Raw genomic sequence first — 20,512 nt, 5'->3', positions numbered from 1 at the left:
CCATGCGCAAATGGATCCAGAGGAGGGCCGTGCTGTGTAGGCTGTAGTCTACATAAGATCTCTGCCTGCGGGGCTGCACACGCACTGCCGACTGGAAATCACAGTGAGCAGCTAGAGCCTTGACCCGCATGTGTCTTTCGCTGATTGTATTAGGAAAAAAAATAATCCAGCATAGTCTGACGGGTACCTTGGGATCTCTCCAACAACCCCCTCCCTCCTCCTTACTGACCATCTCGGACCACGGATGCAGAGAGCAGCAGCGATGCGGTGGCTCTGCTGTTAACTCATTGGACCCTCTTCCCTCTGTTTTTGCCGGTTTTATCTAAAGGAGGCAGAATAAACCAATAATGAAGCTCAAACCGAACCAGACCAGGACATACGATGGCGAGGGCTTCAAGAAACGAGCAGCATGTCTGTGCTTCAAGAATGAACGTGAAGAAGAGGTAAGAGGTTCCGCAGTATGTGTGACTGGACCACACGGACAATATCCAGGGGCTGTGTTTGACTTTGTGGCCTAGTCATCCCTCGTCTGCACCCAACCCAGTCATTCAAACAGAACAGCGGGGATTATGAATACAACATGACAATGGTCTTTAATAAAACACATTTTGGTTTTGACATTAGCGTCTCCTTCTAGGTGTAGCTGCGTTTACACTGTTTTCTGTCTCTCACAATGCCACTGTTTTGGTTTGTTTGCTGCTGCTGCTGCTGGTGATGCGCCTTGGGCCATCCAGTTTAGGCTAGTTTGAGGAGCTCGTAGAGAAAGAGGGGAAAAAGGCTGTTGTCAAGGTAGCTTCTATTAATAACAAACTACTAACGGCTATGACTTTCAAAATAAAAAAAACTAACCAAGAACCCCATTTGAAACAGCATTGAATTAAAGCAAAACTCTTATTTTGAAGACGAAGCCGCTCAACTTCCGGTTTGCGTCTTGTTAGCTTGAGGTAGCTAATAGAGGGGGCGAGGCGCTCTGTTGCACGTTTCCTTCAATAGCGGGTTCAACACCGGCGACAACATCGGCGTGTGTTAGGTGACAGGATAAGGCCAGAAGGCTATTATTAAATATATCTATCAAATGTCGCGTCACTTCACCAGATTTAATATCACGACAGGGTAAGCATCCATGACAGCAGTGTCCATTCATGATTATGGTGCATCTCGCCGGCCTTGAGCGGTCAGCTGCGTATGTGGATGAGGATTTAAAGGGGACCTCACCATGTAAATAATGAATATGGGGTAGCAGAGATAGTTGTTGTCTTTTCTCGGTGATATACAATACAGTATATTGAACTTCAAAGCGGATTTCCGTACCAAGTGTTTTCCACCCCAAACCTAATTAAAAATACATTAGCTGTGATACTCCTAAGAGAATAGACTATTACGCTAAAATTATCATTTGTACATACGATATTTAACATGCAGCATAGGCCTACACAAACAAAAAAACAATAAAAACAGTGACCCATATTAAATACAGATGGCTAATTAAACGGTACAAAAACTGCAGAAAATTAACTAAATAAATAAAATGGAAATTAAAAAGGGTTGGTCGAAGTCCGAAAACACGTGTCACACACACACCCACACCTTTTGTAACTGTACTACTGCACTCGTGCTTCATTTTACTCAGAATTTGTTTGTACACTGATTCTTATGACTTGTAATTACAGGAAATGACAGTCCGAGAACATTGTGACAACATAAGAGTGTAGGTGTGACCATCATCAGCATGTCTGATCATGCAATCACATAGATGGCACTGCTTGAAGTATTAGAACCAGTCTGGTGATCTGATTTATGATTTTTGTTATTAACAATGGCAATTTTCTGTCTAAAGAAGCTTGAGATATGGGGCTTTGTGTCATCAAGATTTCCTTAAAAGCATGCCATACATATACAATCTGTTCCTAGACACAGGAGACCCAACTGTAGGGAAATAAGAGCAATACATGCTTTTGGATTGTTTTGTTTTTGGAGAGGATAGGAGAAAGCTGAGCCCCCAGGGCGAGGTACTACAACAATGAAACTCCCAACAGGGGAAAACAGGAACCTGACATTACAGAAAACTAGGGTTTCACAATATGTGAGTTGCTTGTGGACTGTGTGCCAAGAGAGCTTCTTTAATTATTTTACGTCATAATAATGTAGTGGTAGGTTGTAGAAACCCATAGTTAAATAAGAAGTCCTAGATTTTCTGAAAGATTAAATGAAGTCTACTCATTCATACAGTTGATTCAAATTTATACAAGTAACCCAAAGATTTATCCCAGCTTAATGTTTTTAGAGATCTAAAGTTATTGTGATTGGATATTGTGAAGCTCACGGTGAAAGCCACAAATCTGTGGGTGTGTTTTGTGTGAAAGTATCACAACTTTCTCACCTGGTTGCTGCACAGAAATAATCAGAATGCAGTAAAAGTAAAGCTTTAAAGCTGCTGTAATTCATATTTTTATATTAACAATAGATTAAATGACTATGCAATTCCCCTCAGATCTGGTAACGACTACATGTTTTGGTTTTATGACCTGCAAATTTACTGCTTTGGTTCACCACTCTTATTAGTGTTGTTTCCAGCAGCAGCAGGTAGCTGTTTTTATCAAAAAGAGTTAGCGACTAGCAGGTAAACATAGTGGAGCACTTAGCAACTAAAGAGCCAGAAACTTGCCTTTGGGAGGTTGGTGGAGACCAAAACGGTGCTAAAAGGAGAGTGACTAATGGTCTCACATTAGTCAGGTGGACAGAAACAAAACTTTTTAAGTTAACTGTTGTCAATCTTAACTTGTACCATTTCAAATGTTTGTTTCATGATTTAGGAGCAACCTAATGTGTTCCATACTGTGCTTGGTAGTGTTGATGCTTAATTAAAATAAACTTAATATAATGCCATGATTTCATGCATTATTTAGAGTGAGAGAAATGATCTGATGGAGACAGCAGTTACCATGTTGTTTTTGAATTTATGTCCCAGCGGCTACATATTGAAGGTACTGCAGCAGACTGTAAATCATGTCTTACTGGGAATGGGAGTTGGAGGTTATCGGTGTGATTGGATGCTTCAGCAGAAAGTCAGAAATGTAGGTATTGTCTCGTGCTGTTTGTCTCTGACAGTCCCTGTTTACGACTGCTCTCTTATTTGTTGATACCTGTATAATGTTGCGACTATATTACTGTCTTAACGCTATTGATTCTGCCCCTGCATTTGTGTACTTGAGTGTCTTTACACTTTCCATCATTCTCTCTTCTCGGTTTGGCATTTAGAGCCTTTATTTGACAGCTACAGGCATTCCTCCTGTAGGAGTAGGTGTTGATGTCCTCCGAAATATCCCTGCTTGCTATCCCTGCGTGAGGCCATGCCAGAGGACTCACTGTCACAGCCTCTGTTTTACTACCAATGGTGGTTCTGATATCTCAAATTGAGATACTGAGTTATGAATGAATGATCTTCTTTTCTAAGTCAGATACAGATGCACTTTACTTGTGGCATGTCCTCATCCAGGAGTTGAAGCTTGTTCTTTGTAACTTCCACTGTCGGATTGATTTTTGGATTAGAGAAAGGTAAATCTATATTGACGACGTTCCACTTCCGAGATTGTTCAGGTGCTGCCGGAAATTCCACCAGATGTCCCTCTATTACAGCCGGTTTTCCGTTACCTTTCGCTTTCTTTGTGTTGTCGTTCAAAATTTTGCGGTGTCGTGTCTGGGGCTTAACGCCGCCTATGACGATTGTGATTGGTTTAAAGAAATTAGATAATAAAATAAATCTGAGCACATTTTTCTCTTATCCCGGAATGCTGTGTGGACTAGCCAGACCCTCCTCCGCAGCGCTGTGGAGGAAGGTCTGGCAGTGTGACACTAGAGAAAGGTTAGGTAACGCCACATGAGTTCTGACATTAATCCACAGTGTTTTTCATTACCCAGAAGAAAGATTTACTGCATGTTACCGTAAAATGTGCCCACATCCTTTTTTTTCTTTTCTTTTTTTTTAAACACTGAGGGCCCCTGGTAAGTGACGTAAGTTGCAAAATGTCACTGGGAAACGCTGCATTGTATTCCCTCTGGGGTTTCTCCTTCACCCTGCCACTCTTTCCAAATATAAGTGGGTTTCCTGTACTCAGCGTTCAGCTGCCAGCTGACCCTTGACCTATGTATCATGACGGTGTGAGTTATTTTGTTTGGGTTTTTCGTCACACTTTTAACTGTCGCCTATGGAGTTTACAGCAGTGCTGCTCTTCTGTTTAAAAAGTCAAAAGTTATAGGAAAGGTCAGAAAGAGTAAAGCTCTGGGTACATATCATGATTCCCAACCAGGGTTACTTGGAAAGATTTGTAGAGTAGCTTTACTCATTTGACTACAATTTTTGATTAAAAAAAATCGATACACTTGAGTATCGCAATATTTTATTTTGCAATACTGCATCGATTTTCAAAAAGGCAAAATTTTTTTTTTTTTTTTTTTTTTAAACGTTCAAAAATATTAATGTTAGACAGTGGTTCATGTTTATGTTTTGTTCAAACCCCCTACTGCTAGATGGCTATGCTGAGACACACCACTAGTGTCCTTGCCTAGCAGTGCCTAGCAGTGCCTGACTTTTTGCTAGAAGCTAACAACGTAGCTATGGCTGAACTTTGGCTACTTTAGCATATAAACATTTGCTCACTAAGAACCTGTGAACCACAATCTCAAACTGGCAGTTTGATTTTCTGTGTCCTGAATTGTTTACCTAAAGTAAACGTCTTTGACTTTGATGAACATCATGTCTTTTTTTTAAACATTAGTTTTTCTAAAATTATTATACTTTAAAAAAATCCCAATATATCTCCTTATGCACAGTATCGCAATATATTGAATCGTGACCCATGTATTGTGATACGTATCGTATCGCCAAATTCTTGCTAATACACAGCCCTAATAGTTACGTACAATGAATAATAAGTTCGAATAGGCAAATCTAGTAGATTAACTGTTGAGATAGTAAGCTAAAAGTAATGGTCGAATGGTTGATAGTTATCTAAAAGTAATAGATAACTGGTTGAAATAGTTGTCTAAATAATGGATTAACAGTTTAAAAAGCTAGCTAAAAGCAATGTATAAATGTCAATGATTGAAATAGCTAGCAAACTGAATGGCTTTTTTAAATCAATATCCCCTTTTTTGTGATACATTTTTTATTAGCACTTCAGACATACAAAAACAAATTCCACAATGTGTGACAGGTAATGTCAGATGGCGCACAAAACAGAGAAAAATATCCACTTTTTAAAAATAAATTATAGTGTTAAATAACATCCAGTTTACAATCTATTCAAAACACACATTTAAAACAAGATGGATAACTGGGCTGTGGGGTACATCAATCGAAAAGGTTGTCATCATGACATTCACATCGCTGACCGCTTAATGCACTTAATATACCTGCGTTTTAGTGAATTGATTGGGTTTGTAATATTTGTCCCGGTGACTTGGTGCTTAGAGAGATTAATAGAAGCTTGCAGGCTTGGTTTTGGTGTGATGACAAATGTCTCGTCTCACTGTGTGTCCTTTTGCAAAGCTTAAAGGCAACACCAAACCCCTGCTGCTCCCTTTTATGAACGTGCAGCTGTATTCATCTCAGAAGCACATGTGAAGAAACAAATTCTTAATTATACACAGTTTGTAGTATGTCGATTGGGTGCTCTACATTCCTCAATTCATTAAAACAAAACTAAATGTAGCCTGCGCTGTATTCTGAGGATGGACAGATGAAGGGCAACAATGACAAGATAAAAATGGAACAACCAGAGCAGATATCTGCTTTGTTCTCGCTGCCCTGTCTGTGGCTTTTGTTTTGTATACATTTCACACTTTAGGATTAGGACACGTTGATTCCAGTAATGTCCCTTTTAAGCCTCGCTGTGCAGCCCAACACACAGACGCACACAATCAGACAGCGAGGGCAGCGGGTTGGAGTGCTCGGAGATCTCAAACACACCCAAAACATAAATAATGAATGTTTTATTATGTCATACCACTGAAATAACCCATCCGGCATGGAAGTACATAGCACAATATTAGCCCATATGAAATCAGACTTCCGGCAGGTAACATTCATGTTCAAAAGGAGGACAAATTAACCCTTTCTGCATATGACACACATTCTTATGTTTTTTTCTTAGTTGAATTCACTGCCCCTTTCTCAGATTGAGATTTTTCTTTTTTTTTTTTTTTTAAAAGGACAAATGTTTTTGTTTTAGCTCACCTCACTGGCAAAGGCCAGCCTTTACATCAAAGAGCTCACTCACAACATGGCATCATGACTTCGCGTAAATGTACACGCCAACTTTATCGCAAGAAGAAAGCTACGGTTGAGTTTAGGAAAAGAAGCACCGGTTGGGTTTAGTAAAAGAAGAAAGCAACGGTTGAGTTAAGGAAAAGTCACATGCGGGTCACACGCGAGACAAGGAAACGTCACACGCGGGACGCGATCCTCGGTCTCCTGGGTGAAAGTCCTGTGTTTTACCCAACCCCCACCCCGACCAAACTCCCTATGTGGATTTTTGCCCTTTCATACTACTCGCTACGGCGTAAATTCACACGCAATTGCAAGGTAATGTTAGTCAATGGAGGCCAAACGGCGTTGATAAACATGCTAAAAAGCGAGTATGCGTCTTTATAACACGGCAATAATGGCATACGAATTGGCGTGTCATACATACTTCATGAGACCAGTCTGTCACTCAAGCAGGTTACGAGGTTCAACTTTGCACATTTTTTTACAGTCTGCACTTTACTGAGAAGACGTCATGTTCTGCACCAGCAATGTTTAAAACTATTAGTGTCAATGCCCCTTCCTCTAACACACGTCACTTACTGTACACCATATAAGACATACACCTGTTGAATGTGACAAACACCTGTTGTGGGGTTTTCTTGAACCTTTTCATCTACAGGAAATGTTTACTGAGCATGCACACACTAAATCCACATCATCATGCTTGGCATTCATATACCCCACTGCCCTTCATCCTATAATCTACAGTACATCGTCTGGGAAGAAGCAAGTTGCTGAGTTTGCTGAATGGGCACATAAGAAAGGCAGCAGCACACTGTCAAAGCCCCTTAGAAGAGCTTCAGAAGGCCTCTAGTAGCTGCAGCCACAATCCCATTAGAGAACATAAGGGAAGGTATATAAATGCTGAGTTAGGATTAAGTCACAGAATGACTCCTCTGGCAGATAAGTGGATATGGTGATCAGATGGCTGGCAGAGGTAAATGTAACTGTACGTTGTAACTGTACGTGACTTGTAACTTGTAAGCTGCTTAACACACTTTTCTCTTTTTAATGCATTTACCTTCACTGATTGTTGTGTATTATAAAATAATTTCTGAACTGACAATCACACAATGTAAGAGATTCCGAAAATGCTGATAAATCACAAATAATTGAACCACTGACAACCTGAATTGGCTGTTAATATTATTATGGCATGTCCTGTCAGTGTCTTAATAATGAGCTAATTGCTCCCTGCAAATGTCATAATGTTTACAGCAGATGGGCTTGTGTATGTTGTGGTAGCTATATGGATACTTCCACAAACTGCAGACACAGGCACATCTGATCTGTGCATATCAGTGTACGCTGCAACTGTAGTGTAATTCAAGGCCTGCGGGCCGCTTAGGGGAGCACTGACAGAGTTTGAGTGGCTCATGCTTGGTTTACACGCATTTTTTGCTGGGGTCATGTTGGGCTTGGAATGCTTCACACAATGCAACACTGGCTTTTATTGAGCTTCATCGCACTTCTGGAAAAATTCCCAAAAATGTTATTGACAAAACCTCTCCGTGAACCATCACCTTATCGTGGTGGAGAGGTTTGTGTGTCTCTGTGAACCTGAGGGCTGTGTTGTCTGGAGCTTTGTGCTCCTGGTAGGGTCTCCCAAGGCAAAGTGGTCTCAGGTGAGGGGCCAGACAAAGAATGGTTCAAAAACCCGAATGCAAAAGCTAAGCAGAGATGGAGTGACCCTGCCCGGAGGAAGCCGGGGCCCCGCCTGGAGCCAGGCCCAGACGGCGGGCTCGCCGGGCGAGCGCCTGGTGGCCGGGTTTGCCACGGAGCCCGCCGGGCACAGCCCGAACAAGCTACGTGGCAACTCCCTCTCCATCCCATGGGCCCACCACCTGTGGGAGGAACCGTTGGGGTCGGGTGCGATGCCACATGGGTGGCAGTGAAGGTCAGGGGCCTCGACGGACCAGACCCGGGCGGCAGACGCTGGCTCTGGGGACGTGAACGTCACCTCTCTGTGGGGAAGGAGCCGAACTGGTGCGGGAGGGTGGAGCGCTACCGGTTAGATCTGGTGGGGCTTACCTCACGCACAGTCTTGGTTCTGGAACCATACTCCTGGATAGGGGTGGACTCTTTTCTTCTCCGGAGTTGCCCAGGGTGTGAGGCGCCGGGCGGGTGTGGGGATACTCACAAGCCCCGGCTGAGCGCGCTGTGTTGGAGTTTACCCGTGGACGAGAGGGTCGCCTCCCTACGCCTGCGGGTTGTGGGGGGAAAACTCTGACTGTTGTTTGTGCATATGCACCAAACAGGAGTTCGGAGTATTCGGCCTTCTTGAGACCTTGACTGGAGTCCTGCATCGGGCTCCAGTGGGGGACTCCATTGTTCTGCTGGGGGGACTTCAACGCACACGTGGGCAATGATGGAGACACCTGGAGGCGTGATTGGGAGGAACGGCCTCCTGATCTAAACCAGAGTGGGTGTTTGTTGTTGGACTTCTGTGCTAGTCATGGATTGTCTATAACTAACACCATGTTCGAACATAGGGATGCTCATAAGTGTACCTGGTACCAGAGCACCCTAGGCCGAAGGTCAATGATCGATTTCATAATCGTTTCATCTGATCTGAGGCCGTATGTTTTGGACACTGGGTGAAGAGAGGGGCAGAGCTGTCAACCGATCACCATCTGGTGATGAGTTGGGTCAGAGGGTGGGGAAGACTCTGGACAGACCTGGTAAGCCCAAACGTGTAGTGCGGGTAAATTGGGAACGTCTGGAGGAGGCCCCTGTCCAACAGACTTTCAACTCACACCTCCGGGCGGAGCTTTTCGTGCATCCCTGTGGAGGCTGGGGGCATTGAACCCGAGTGGACAATGTTCAAAGTTTCCATTGCTGAAGCTGCGGCGAGGAGCTGTGGTCTTAGGGTCTTAGGTGCCTCAAGGGGCGGTAACCCACGAACACCGTGGTGGACACCGGTGGTCAGGGAAGCCGTCCGACTGAAGAAGGAGTCTTTCCGGATATGTTATCCCGGAGGACTCCGGAGGCAGTTGCAGGGTACCGAAGGGCCCGAAGGGCTGCAGCCTCTGCCGTGAAAGAGGCAAAGCAGCGGGTGTGGGAGAAGTTTGGAGAAGACATGGAGAAGGACTTTCGGTCGGCACCAAAGTGCTTCTGGAAAACTGTTCGCCACCTCAGGAGGGGGGAAGGGGAACCATCCAAGCTGTGTACAGTAAGGATGGGACACTGTTGACCTCAACTGAGGAGGTAATAGGGCGGTGGAAGGAGCACTTTGAGGAACTCCTGAATCCGACTAATACGCCCTCTATGTTAGAGGCAGAGCTGGAGGATAATGGGGGATTGTCGCCGATTTCCCAGGCGGAAGTCACTGATGTAGTCAAACAACTACACAGTGGCAAAGCCCCGGGATTGATGAGATCCGTCCAGAAATGCTCAAGGCTCTGGGTGTGGAGGGGCTGTCCTGGTTGACACGCCTTTTCAACATTGCGTGGAAGTCTGGGACGGTGCCAAAGGAGTGGCAGACTGGGGTGGTGGTTCCCCTTTTTAAAGGGGGACCAGAGGGTGTGTGCCAATTATAGGGGTATCACACTTCTCAGCCTCCCTGGTAAAGTCTACTCCAAGGTGCTGGAAAGGAGGGTTCGGCCGATAGTCGAACCTCGGGTTGAGGAGGAACAATGCGGATTCCGTCCTGGTCGTGGAACAACGGACCAGCTCTTCACTCGCAAGGATCCTGGAGGGAGCCTGGGAGTATGCCCAACCGGGTCTACATGTGTTTTGTGGATTTGGAGAAGGCGTATGACCGGGTCCCCGGGAGATACTGTGGGAGGTGCTGCGGGAGTATGGGGTGAGGGGTCTCTTTTCAGGGCCATCCAATCTCTGTACAACCAAAGCGAGAGCTGTGTCCGGGTTCTCGGTAGTAAGTCGGACTCGTTTCAGGTGAGGGTTGGCCTCCGCCAGGGCTGCGCTTTGTCACCAATCCTGTTTGTAGTATTTATGGACAGGATATCGAGGCGTAGTCGGGGTGGGGAGGGGTTGCAGTTTGGTGGGCTGGGGATCTCATCGCTGCTCTTTGCAGATGATGTGGTCCTGATGGCATCATCGGCCTGCGACCTTCAGCACTCACTGGATCGGTTCGCAACCGAGTGTGAAGCGGTTGGGATGAGGATCAGCACCTCTAAATCTGAGGCCATGGTTCTCAGCAGGAAACCGATGGAATGCCTTCTCCAGGTAGGGAATGAGTCCTTACCCCAAGTGAAGGAGTTCAAGTACCTTGGGGTTGTGTTCGCGAGTGAGGGGACAATGGAGCGGGAGATTGGTCGGAGAATCGGCGCAGCGGGTGCGGTATTGCATTCAATCTATCGCACCGTTGTGACGAAAAGAGAGCTTAGCCAGAAGGCAAAGCTCTCGATCTACCGGTCAGTTTTCGTTCCTACCCTCACCTATGGTCATGAAGGCTGGGTCATGACCGAAAGAACGAGATCCAGGGTACAAGCAGCCGAAATGGGTTTCCTCAGGAGGGTGGCTGGCGTCTCCCTTAGAGATAGGGTGAGAAGCTCAGTCATCCGTGAGGAGCTCGGAGTAGAGCCGCTGCTCCTTTGCGTCGAAAGGAGCCAGTTGAGGTGGTTCGGGCATCTGGTAAGGATGCCCCCTGGGCGCCTCCCTAGGGAGGTGTTCCAGGCACGTCCAGCTGGGAGGAGGCCTCGGGGAAGACCCAGGACTAGGTGGAGGGATTATATCTCCAACCTGGCCTGGGAACGCCGGATCCCCAGTCGGAGCTGGTTAATGTTGCTCGGGAAAGGGAAGTTTGGGGTCCCCTGCTGGAACTGCTCCCCCCGCGACCCGACACCGGATAAGCGGACGAAGATGGATGGATGGTTATTGACAAAGCAGACTAGATACTTGATGATACAGAGCCTCTGAGAAAGAATAAACCAAAAATAGTTGATGAAAACAGGAGAATGGTTTTTCACTGAAAAATATAACCGATGCATACATGCTAAGGTTCCCAAAAATCCTCAGTTTATTCTAGTTAGTGGTTTGCGTAAAAAAGGAAGTTAGCTCACTCTATTACCCAGGTGATATTTTACAATAATTGGAATTACCAGGTGAAATTTGAAAGGAGTAAAGTACAGTTTTTTTTATATATTGTGTGTGTGTGTGTGTGTGTGTGTGTGTATGTGTGTGTGTGTGTGTGTGTGTGTGTGGTATCTCACAAAAGTGAGTAGACCCCTCACATTTTAGTAAATATTTCATTATATCTTTTAATGGGACAACACTGAAGAAATTACACTTTGCTACAATGTAAAGTATTAAGTTTACAGCTTGTATAACAGTGTAAATGTGCTGTCCCCTCAAAATAACTCAACACACAGCCATTAATGTCTAAACCGCTGGCAACAAAAGTCAGTACACCCCTATGTTAAATTCCCATAGAGGCAGGCAGATTTTTATTATTAAAGGCCAGTTATTTCATGGATCCAGGATACTATGCATCCTGATAAAGTTCCCTTGGCCTTTGGAATTAAAATAGCACCACTTCATCACATACCCTTCACCATACCTAGAGATTGGCATGGGGTACTTTCCATAAAATCATCTCTCAATGCAAATCAAACTAGCTATTAGGCTAACCAACATAAAACCATGCCAATCTCTAGGTATGGTGAAGGGCATGTGATGAAGTGGGGCTATTTTAATTCCAAAGGCCAAGGGAACTTTATCAGGATGCATAGTATCCTGGATCCATGAAATAACAGAGGCAGGCAAATAAAAATCTGCCTGCCTCTATGGGAATTTAACATAGGGGTGTACTGACTTTTGTTGCCAGCGGTTTAGACATTAATGGCTGTATGTTGAGTTATTTTGAGGGGACTGCACATTTACACTGTTATACAAGCTGTACACTTAATACTTTACATTGTAGCAAAGTGTAATTTCTTCAGTGTTGTCCCATTACAAGGTGTGTGTGTGTGTGTGTGTGTGTGTGTGTGTGTGTGTGTGTGTGTGTGTGTGTGTGTGTGTGTGTGTGCCCACTCAGAAGACCATTTCAGTCACCTCCAGGATTTCGCGGTCTTTTTTTGAGATTGTTGCGGCCCAAAATGCCTGATTTCGTGGGAGCTTTTTGTAAAGAATTGCGATGTCTTTTGTATTTTTGTTGCAGTGAAGTTGCGAGAGACAATGAAATTTGCAAAAAAGTTGCGATTTCTTTTTGGATAGTTCTTTAAAAATAAAAAGGAAACTTGTTTTGGGGAGAATAAAATTACTCTGGGCTGAGTTTTCCTAGTAATCTTACCAAAAAGGTTCAGGATGCTGCAAATGTTAGTATAATATGAAAATGGCTAGTGGATTTAAGACAAAAAATAATAATTTATTGAATTAATCAAATTTGAACATATGTGTCAGTGGCTTGTTGATCTTTACATTGTTAGTTCATTTCCTATCCTGGCCTGGGACACACATTTATACGGTTGATAAAGTAACGTTACTTATTGGACTTTAACTTATCATTGCACTTACAGTAACCAACGTAGCTGTCCTCAATTTAGGTGATCCTGTAGCCTACGTCTCATCTCGTGTGTGTGTGTGTGTGTGTGTGTGTGTGTGTGTGTGTGTGTGTGTGTGTGTGTGTGTGTGTGTGTGTGTGTGTGTGTGTGTGTGTGTGTGTGTGTGTGTGTGTGTGTGTGTGTGTGTGTGTGAGTTGTGGGGGGAACTATGCAGCAGCCCCGCCCGCCAGCCAACAGGATTGAAACAGCAGCCGCTTTCAGCGACTTCAAAGTGAAAAACGTTACAGCATACATTGATGTTAAAATGTATACCTGTATGTAAATGTAGGATGGTCTGAAATTATGCACGGTCTTTCGCTGTACGTTTTGTTAAATGTGAGATGTTCGAGTCACACACACGTCTCGTCTTCATAACCGAAACAAGGAAATGAATTTGGCGACGTACGTGTGATGTCAACCCGTTCTCACTCCTGCTTAATCATTGGCTCTCAGAGTCACATACTGATACAAAGTTTGACACGTGGGACTGCTGTGATTGGTTGAAGTCGCGGGAAACTCCGGTTATTGGTCAAATTTGCGGAAAAGTTCCTGGAGGGACCGCCATTTATACCATGTCAGGATTCAATATTTAAAGCTTTGAAGGCTGTGGTGGATTTAGGTTTCTGTAGGCAGCAACAGAGAATAAATAGCCGAGGCAGCACCTATCATCAGCCGTCTGCCCTTTAGACTAGAGTCAAAAGGGTCATGGGTCATGTATCATGGCAAGTCCTCAGTTTCAATATGTAACTTAATGCACCAACGAAACTGAAGGCACTTCCCCCTGATGTGTCCTGTTTATCTGTGTCTAGGGGCGTATGGAGACACACATACCTTATTTCACAGTAAAAATAATATGTTATACAATTCTTAAAACTTGAGCTTTTTTTTATATAGGTTTTGCTGGTCAGCAGCAGTCGGCACCCGGAGCAGTGGATCGTCCCCGGAGGTGGGATGGAGCCAGAGGAGGAGCCATGCGGTGCAGCCGTGCGAGAGGTGTTTGAGGAGGTGAATAGGCCTAAGAATTAAATTTGTTTTTTTTGAGAATCCTTTTTGTGCAATCATAAAATGAGCACATACAGTGGCCGGGTTAGCTCAGTTGGTAGAGCAGGCGCACATATGTAGAGGTTTATTCCTCGACGCAGAAGGTCCAGGGTTAGAGTCTGACCTGTGACAATTTCCTGCATGTCTAACCCCCCCCCCTTCCCCTTTCTTATCTCAGCTGTCCTATCCATTAAAGGCAGAAATGCCCAAAAAAGTAATCTTAAAAAAAAAAGCCCTTTTTACTGAGTTTGATCTTAACATCTACATCCAAAGGCCACATGTCCTGATGTTGAAAAGCCATCTCCCTGTAGCTGGTTAGCTCAGTTGGTAGAGCAGGCACACATCTATAGAGGTTTACGCCTTGACGCAGCGGCCACAAGTTCGACTCCGACCTGCTGCCCTTTGCTGCATGTCATTCCCCCTCTCTCTCTCTCTCTCTCTTTCCCCTTTCATGTCTTCATCTGTCCTGTGGAAATAAAGGCCTTAAATGCTCCCGGAAAAAAAGTAATCTCCCTGTCTTCAATTCAAATTGCAAGATTTTCCGAATAATTCTCACTTTTATTTTTTATTTTAGTGCACTGAATACTAAATATTATGGTATTCCTCAAAACATCCCATTCTGCTTTAGTTTTAACCAAGAAACATGATTTGTTTTTCAGGGGGGTTGCCCCATATACTTTATATCAATAAAGCAAAGTAAATAATAAAAAAAAAAAAAGTACAGAAAAAAAAGTAAAACATTATTTTTATAATTTGAGAGTGACTTGGCAAATTCTTGGTAAGGGAAAATAGATAGGGAAAGGTTATGTCATATCATATATTTCATAATGATTTATAAATACTGCTAAAATGCTTAAATACACATCTGTGCATCACATCTGTGGGTCATACAACTCTCTCACGTCACTGCAGTTGTCCATTTACAGTAAAAAAAAAAAAAAAAAAAAAAACACGTTGAAGTGACTAGTGGAGTTGCATGCTGCAGTTGGCTGGGGGGCGATATATTTGAAGGGCCACGGTGTCGGTAGCTGGGTGACTGAGGAGTCTGCTGGTATTCCAGAGGGCCCTCTGGTTGAGAACCTTGTGTTCTCAGCTACGTCAGCAGTCTAAACGTGGCTCCTCGCTGGATTCCTGGACTTTCATGGACCCTGCAGCCCGCTGCTGGACACATCGGTGGCACAGAGTGACACTTGTGAAGTATGCTGAGCAGGGAACTGGAGAGGGGGAAAGACCGTCTCGACATATGTCTCAACAGTAATCAGAAACCTGTGAATTAATAAAGCAACTGTTAAGTGTTATGAAAGACACGTAATTACATTTCCACAATAATACTCTTTCAGGATTGGTGCCAGGTTTTTTCTTTTTCAAGCGAATGGGATTGATAATGATACTAATAATAAGAATTACTGTAAATCCTTCCTAAAGACTTCAACCAGTCTTAAATACATCAGTACATAGTTCCATATAGAAATCATTACACCTTTTTATTAAGAGAAACAGTGATTGTAGCTTGGCTGTCAGTTTAAGAAACTGTGAGGCAACAGAGGCCAACATTGTTTTGTGTTTGTCCAGCATTTCTACATCAAATCAAAGCCTGGGAGATTACAGTGGAGTTCAGTACGGAGTCTTTTAAAACATTGAAATGTAATACACATCACATTGTTTTGACACCGAATAAAGTCCGTGGTTGAACACTGCTTTTCTAATGTTCCCACCCTCTATTCATCTTTGTGACTGAATAGAGGGTACTCAAAAACGTTATGAAAATCACACAAAAAAATGTCCTCTGCTGTCTGTTGGTTCTGTACACACCAAAAATTATTCTAATGATTTTTCTTCAATTATTCCTCAGGCCGGTGTAAAGGGCAAGCTAGGACGTCTGCTTGGCGTGTTTGAGGTAAGCTTTCGCAGCTTTGTCTTACTCAGGCAGTTTAACATACAGATACATGACAAAGTGCAGTTTTGTAAGCCATTAGCATGCAATATATGATTTGTGTGTAATGTGTAGTTTTGTTTAGAATAGTTGGGACAGGTGAAATATGTACGCATGGTTGTGTATGACCATTTTAAATATTCCGTTTGTGTCTCTCTGATCCTTAAAGCAAAACCAGGATCGGAAGCACCGGACATATGTGTATGTGTTGACTGTCACAGAAACACTAGAGGCCTGGGAAGACTCCGTCAACATCGGTACAGTTTCCTTTCGCCTTCTCATGAATGTTTGCGAACGCTGTGGCGTGTCTCTTTCTTCTTGCTCTGCCGATGACTAGCTCACCTTTTACAGTAGACTGTTTGTTTATTTACGAGAAGGCCAGTGTACTGTACGGAGACTATACGGGCATTGGGGTATGCAGTGACAACAGGTGCCTATAAATCTAGGCCGCTGGTCGTAGCTGCAGTGCTTCTGAGCTGCAGTATATTACAGCTGTCAGTTGCCTGGACGCCAGTATCCAGCCTTAATTTGTTATGTGCTCAGTGGAGAGCATCCTCTACCTGTCAGTGTAAAACAGAGCCTGCTACATTCACTATGTTCTACTATATGATTGTCTGCACATTTGTAGGTGTATATGTCATGTTTTCATGTGCGTATGACAATAATAATCCTACTAACCGGACAAAGCAATTAGCTTAGACACAATTAAAGTACCGTATCACTTTACACTTATTCCAGTTATTACAGTGAACCATTGCTTCCTATGATAGATAAGAGAGAGTAACATGTTGAAGCTTGTGATTGCCGTGATCTGTATTGCATACGAGATGAAATGGCTTTGATACAGTGTAAGTTCAACCTGTGGAAGAGGCAAACATGTCTAGTGTATCATCTGTATAGTAATATATAAAATTAAAATGTGTCAGTTCTGGCTGTCTACTTTCACTACATTTAGGGATACAAGGAAAACCCAACATGAAAGCGTTCTTTCAACTCATACATTGTGCTCTGTCTCCCCCTGCAGGCCGTAAGCGGGAGTGGTTCACCGTGGACGAGGCCATCAAAGTGCTGCAGAGCCACAAACCTGTCCACGCCGAGTACCTGCGGAGGCTCCAGCTCAGCTGCTCCCCAACCAACGGAAACTCAATCCTCCCGAGCCCTCCGCCAAACGACAACTACCCCCATTACAGCGCTACCGCCACCACACCCTCGACGGGCAACGTGTTGGGCTCCTCGTGCAGATAGGACTGCAACTAAACCTCGTGTCCTGTCAAGCTTGGACAGTTCACTGAAAGTCTGTACAGTCTTGCATGAATCAAATGACTTTTCAGAGACATGGCTCTCCTGTATGTATCATTTCTAGTCTTAGCTCCAGGACAGACCAAAGCCATCACCAGAACTGTTTAAAAGACTTGTGTGACAGAGCAGCAGAAGTCTCTGACAGGAAAACCTCAGATATCTCAAGAACATTTTTCTTTTGCTGGCAAACACCAGACCGATGAGCTGAAGCTTGGGAAGAGGAAGCTGCAGACTCAGCTGGAGTGAATGACCTGGTGAAGGAACGCCTTACAGTAACTTTGTATGAATGTTGTATTTGGGTCGTCAGTCATTTTTTATTTTATTTTTAGCAGAATGGATATGCTTTCTAGTCAATAAAAGAGTAATTGACCCCAAAGCACATCCACGTGGGGAATGTTTCCAGACATAATAATGTCTTTCACTAGTCATCAACCCATGATGACAGCAGCACATGTCATATTCTACTACATGGATCTCATTTTTAAAAAGACACCTGAGCATTGATATGTTTCAAGGATCTCCCCTGTTGCATTTTCATGTTAAGTGGGATTTTCTTTGCACCATGTAATCATCGATGATTGACATTAGTCTAAACTTTAAGTAACTTGGCTTATAAAGACAACGCCAGCCCCAACATCTCCTTTCAAGAAATGGATGATTGTGTTAAAATAGAAGTAACTAAAGTGACAATATTTTACATAATTAATAAAAACAAGAGAACAAAATGAAATTGAAAAGGCCATGCCAGAAATGGCTTGTTTTCCTAAATGGCAGGGTCAAAGGTCAAAGACGTACTATCTCACATGACTGCACCAGCTGTCAGTGAGTTGACCCCTCCGTTAACAGGATCTGAGTCATGTCGCCGTGTTCGATATCCTTTGACACAACGCTGCTGTGTTCATGGTTTCACTTTGACGTTCCTACTCCACTAACCTTGACTGATCCAACAAACTGGTCTGTTGAATGTTTAAAGCCACATACCTTTGTTACAGTTTCCCACGTTGTCAAAGTGAACGTTGTTAATGGTGTAAAGGACATCTTTGCCTTACGTATTACGTGCTGCTAGGGTCAATTGAGTTTATTTCAACTCTCTGGTAATTAAAAAAGTGGATTTTCTTTAAATGAAAATGAATCATTGTTGACTGCTCTCAAAATAACGTTTAGCAGTTTTATCATGTCTCATGGTGCTGCAGGGCAGTTTGATAGAAACTGACCACCAAATGACATCATTTCCATGTACGAGTTGATTGTTTTTCCCATCACCTACTTGTAACCAAGATTACATGCGCCTTGGGCTGCAACTTACAATTAATTTCACTCTGGATTCATCTGCCGATTATTTTCTTGATTCATCTATTAATAGTTTGGTCTATGAAATGTCATTTGTGAAAAATGCCCATCACAGCTTTGACTGGTTAAAAATAAAAAAAAAATAAAGTGATGTAGTTTTTAATATAAATACGTCAATATTTCTTCAAATTTCTTTTGTTATTGCCTAAACAACTGCAGTTTTGGGTGCATAATGGGGTCTAAGACTCATTCCATGTAACATCGGCAATGTTTCTAGGTCATCCCTGTCTTTCTCTCTCTGTTTCCTGTCTGCATCGTGACTATATATTGTCAATTAAAGGCAAAAACATCCCTCAAAAATAATCTAAATGAAAAAACTACATTTTCATTATGAAGACAGAAATCCAAGGAAAAAAATAGCTCAAATTAGCAATTAAAATGTCCCATATCAGATGATATTTTTTTGCTCATATAACCGTTCTCACTGAAAAGAGACACCCACTCACTCCTGTGTTGACCGCTGAATGACGACTCGTAACCATGCAGAGATATGTAAATAGATTTGAAGAGAAACATTGAACATGTGTTTTTAACCTGAATGTAACTGTAAAATGTATCCTAATATTTTATATATTTTTTAACAATGTATAAATGGCAGGAAAAAAACAAAAACCCCAGTGAGAACAATATGTACAGTATATTTGTATCAGTGACAATGTGCCAAGGGTTTAGGATATGAAGGTTGGTTGGTATGAAATAGAGATGGTTAAATGAATGCATTTTGAATCATGATCTGGTGAAATCAATGCTTGTCAGAACAGTATAAAGTAATCTTTAGATCAGCAAAAAAAAAAATGATATATTGGATCTTTAATATTTTAGAGATTTTTGGGTTAACTAAATGCATTTTCTTTTTTTTACAAAATATATATAGCATCTTGCTAATCAACTTGTGTGTGTCACATACACAAGACTGAGTATAGACATTTTGATAACATTTGGGGGAGGGGGAATGTTTTGGAAGCTTTGGTAAGACAGTGAAAAATAGTTTGTCATACACTTTCACAGACAAATTTTATTTTATTGTTGATTCCAATTGTTCTGAAGGAGTAAAATGTCTCCTCTAATAAGTTGTCCCATGTTAACCAGACTTATGCTTCAAAACCTAGGTCTCCTTTCACCTTCCCCAGAGTCACTGCTCCATTATGAAATCTTACCTGCAGTAAACTCTGATACACCAATTCAGATATAAACTTTCCGCCTTGTTTGATTGGTAAAAAAAAAAAAAAAAAAAAAAAAAAAAAAAACTCCAACCACCTCAAACCTCTGTGTGTGTGTCTGTGGGTTGATTGATGTGAAATATGGTGTGCCAAATTTAAAAATGTGTCAGTATTCAGGTGGGATTTATTTTTGATGTTATACATACTTTTAGGCCAACCGCTTTGTGGGGGAAAAAAGTGTGTTTTTTGGAGATTGACTGCATCCTTCATTCTTGAAATTATGATTAATGAACCACAGCCAGTTATTCTTTTGACATCATACTGTTTTTAAAATCCACTTGTCATGTAACTGAGCCTATAAGACTACCCCAGACTACAATCAAAATAACATCAATTTAATGTAAACCCATTCATCTTGATGTGTTGCATCTCAATGGCCACCTAAAACACCTTCTTCCTCCATTTTTTTGAAACCTTTGTTTGATGCCTGGCTCTGTGTTGATCTGTAAATGCTCCTTTGATGAGTAAAGCATGACAATAAGGATAAGAATCCCACAAATTAAATGTATGTGCTCAAGTTCAAAAATATAAGACAGCCTGGACACGAGCGTCCACTAAATGACTGGTGGATGTAGACAGCTTGATTGTCTGCTGAACACATTGTAATGTCACATGGATGTATCCAGAGCATTTTTCTCAAAGCAAACTAAAGATTTCTCACAGTTTTCTCATTAATATTAGACACATAAAAGTTTAACGTGAAAGTGATTTGAAGAAGTGGACTGGAAAAGTTTTTGAGAGAAGATTGCATTAAAGGGAGAAAAGAAAATGTATCGTCACTGTTGTTGAATTCTCATTTATTTAAATATACTGTCTATGAGGCAAAATGTCATAATTGTCAAAGATAATTGTTTCAGTT

General features: G+C 42.6%; 1 protein-coding gene across 1 annotated transcript; it reads left to right on the top strand.

Moving 5' to 3' along the window:
- Positions 1-18,524, top strand: nudt4b (nudix (nucleoside diphosphate linked moiety X)-type motif 4b). The gene is made up of 5 exons (XM_028570738.1): positions 1-443; positions 13,705-13,815; positions 15,704-15,748; positions 15,954-16,041; positions 16,809-18,524. Exons 1-5 carry the CDS (start codon positions 348-350, stop codon positions 17,027-17,029), a joined length of 561 nt encoding a protein of 186 aa, XP_028426539.1. The 5' UTR covers positions 1-347; the 3' UTR covers positions 17,030-18,524.
- The last annotated feature ends 1,988 nt before the right edge of the window (positions 18,525-20,512 follow it).

This window comes from Perca flavescens, chromosome 23, assembly GCF_004354835.1.
Source record: "Perca flavescens isolate YP-PL-M2 chromosome 23, PFLA_1.0, whole genome shotgun sequence".
NCBI classification, from domain to species: Eukaryota; Metazoa; Chordata; class Actinopteri; order Perciformes; family Percidae; genus Perca; species Perca flavescens.
The sequence above is the reverse complement of the archived record's forward strand: the minus strand, read 5'-3'. Positions and strand labels throughout refer to the sequence as shown.

Coding starts and splice junctions, on each gene's coding strand:
- nudt4b (XM_028570738.1), top strand. CDS start 348: ATGAAGCTCAAACCGAACCAGACCAGGACATACGATGGCGAGGGCTTC. Junction 13,816..15,703: donor TGCGAGAGGTGTTTGAGGAG/GTGAATAGGCCT, acceptor ATTATTCCTCAG/GCCGGTGTAAAGGGCAAGCT. Junction 16,042..16,808: donor GGAAGACTCCGTCAACATCG/GTACAGTTTCCT, acceptor CTCCCCCTGCAG/GCCGTAAGCGGGAGTGGTTC.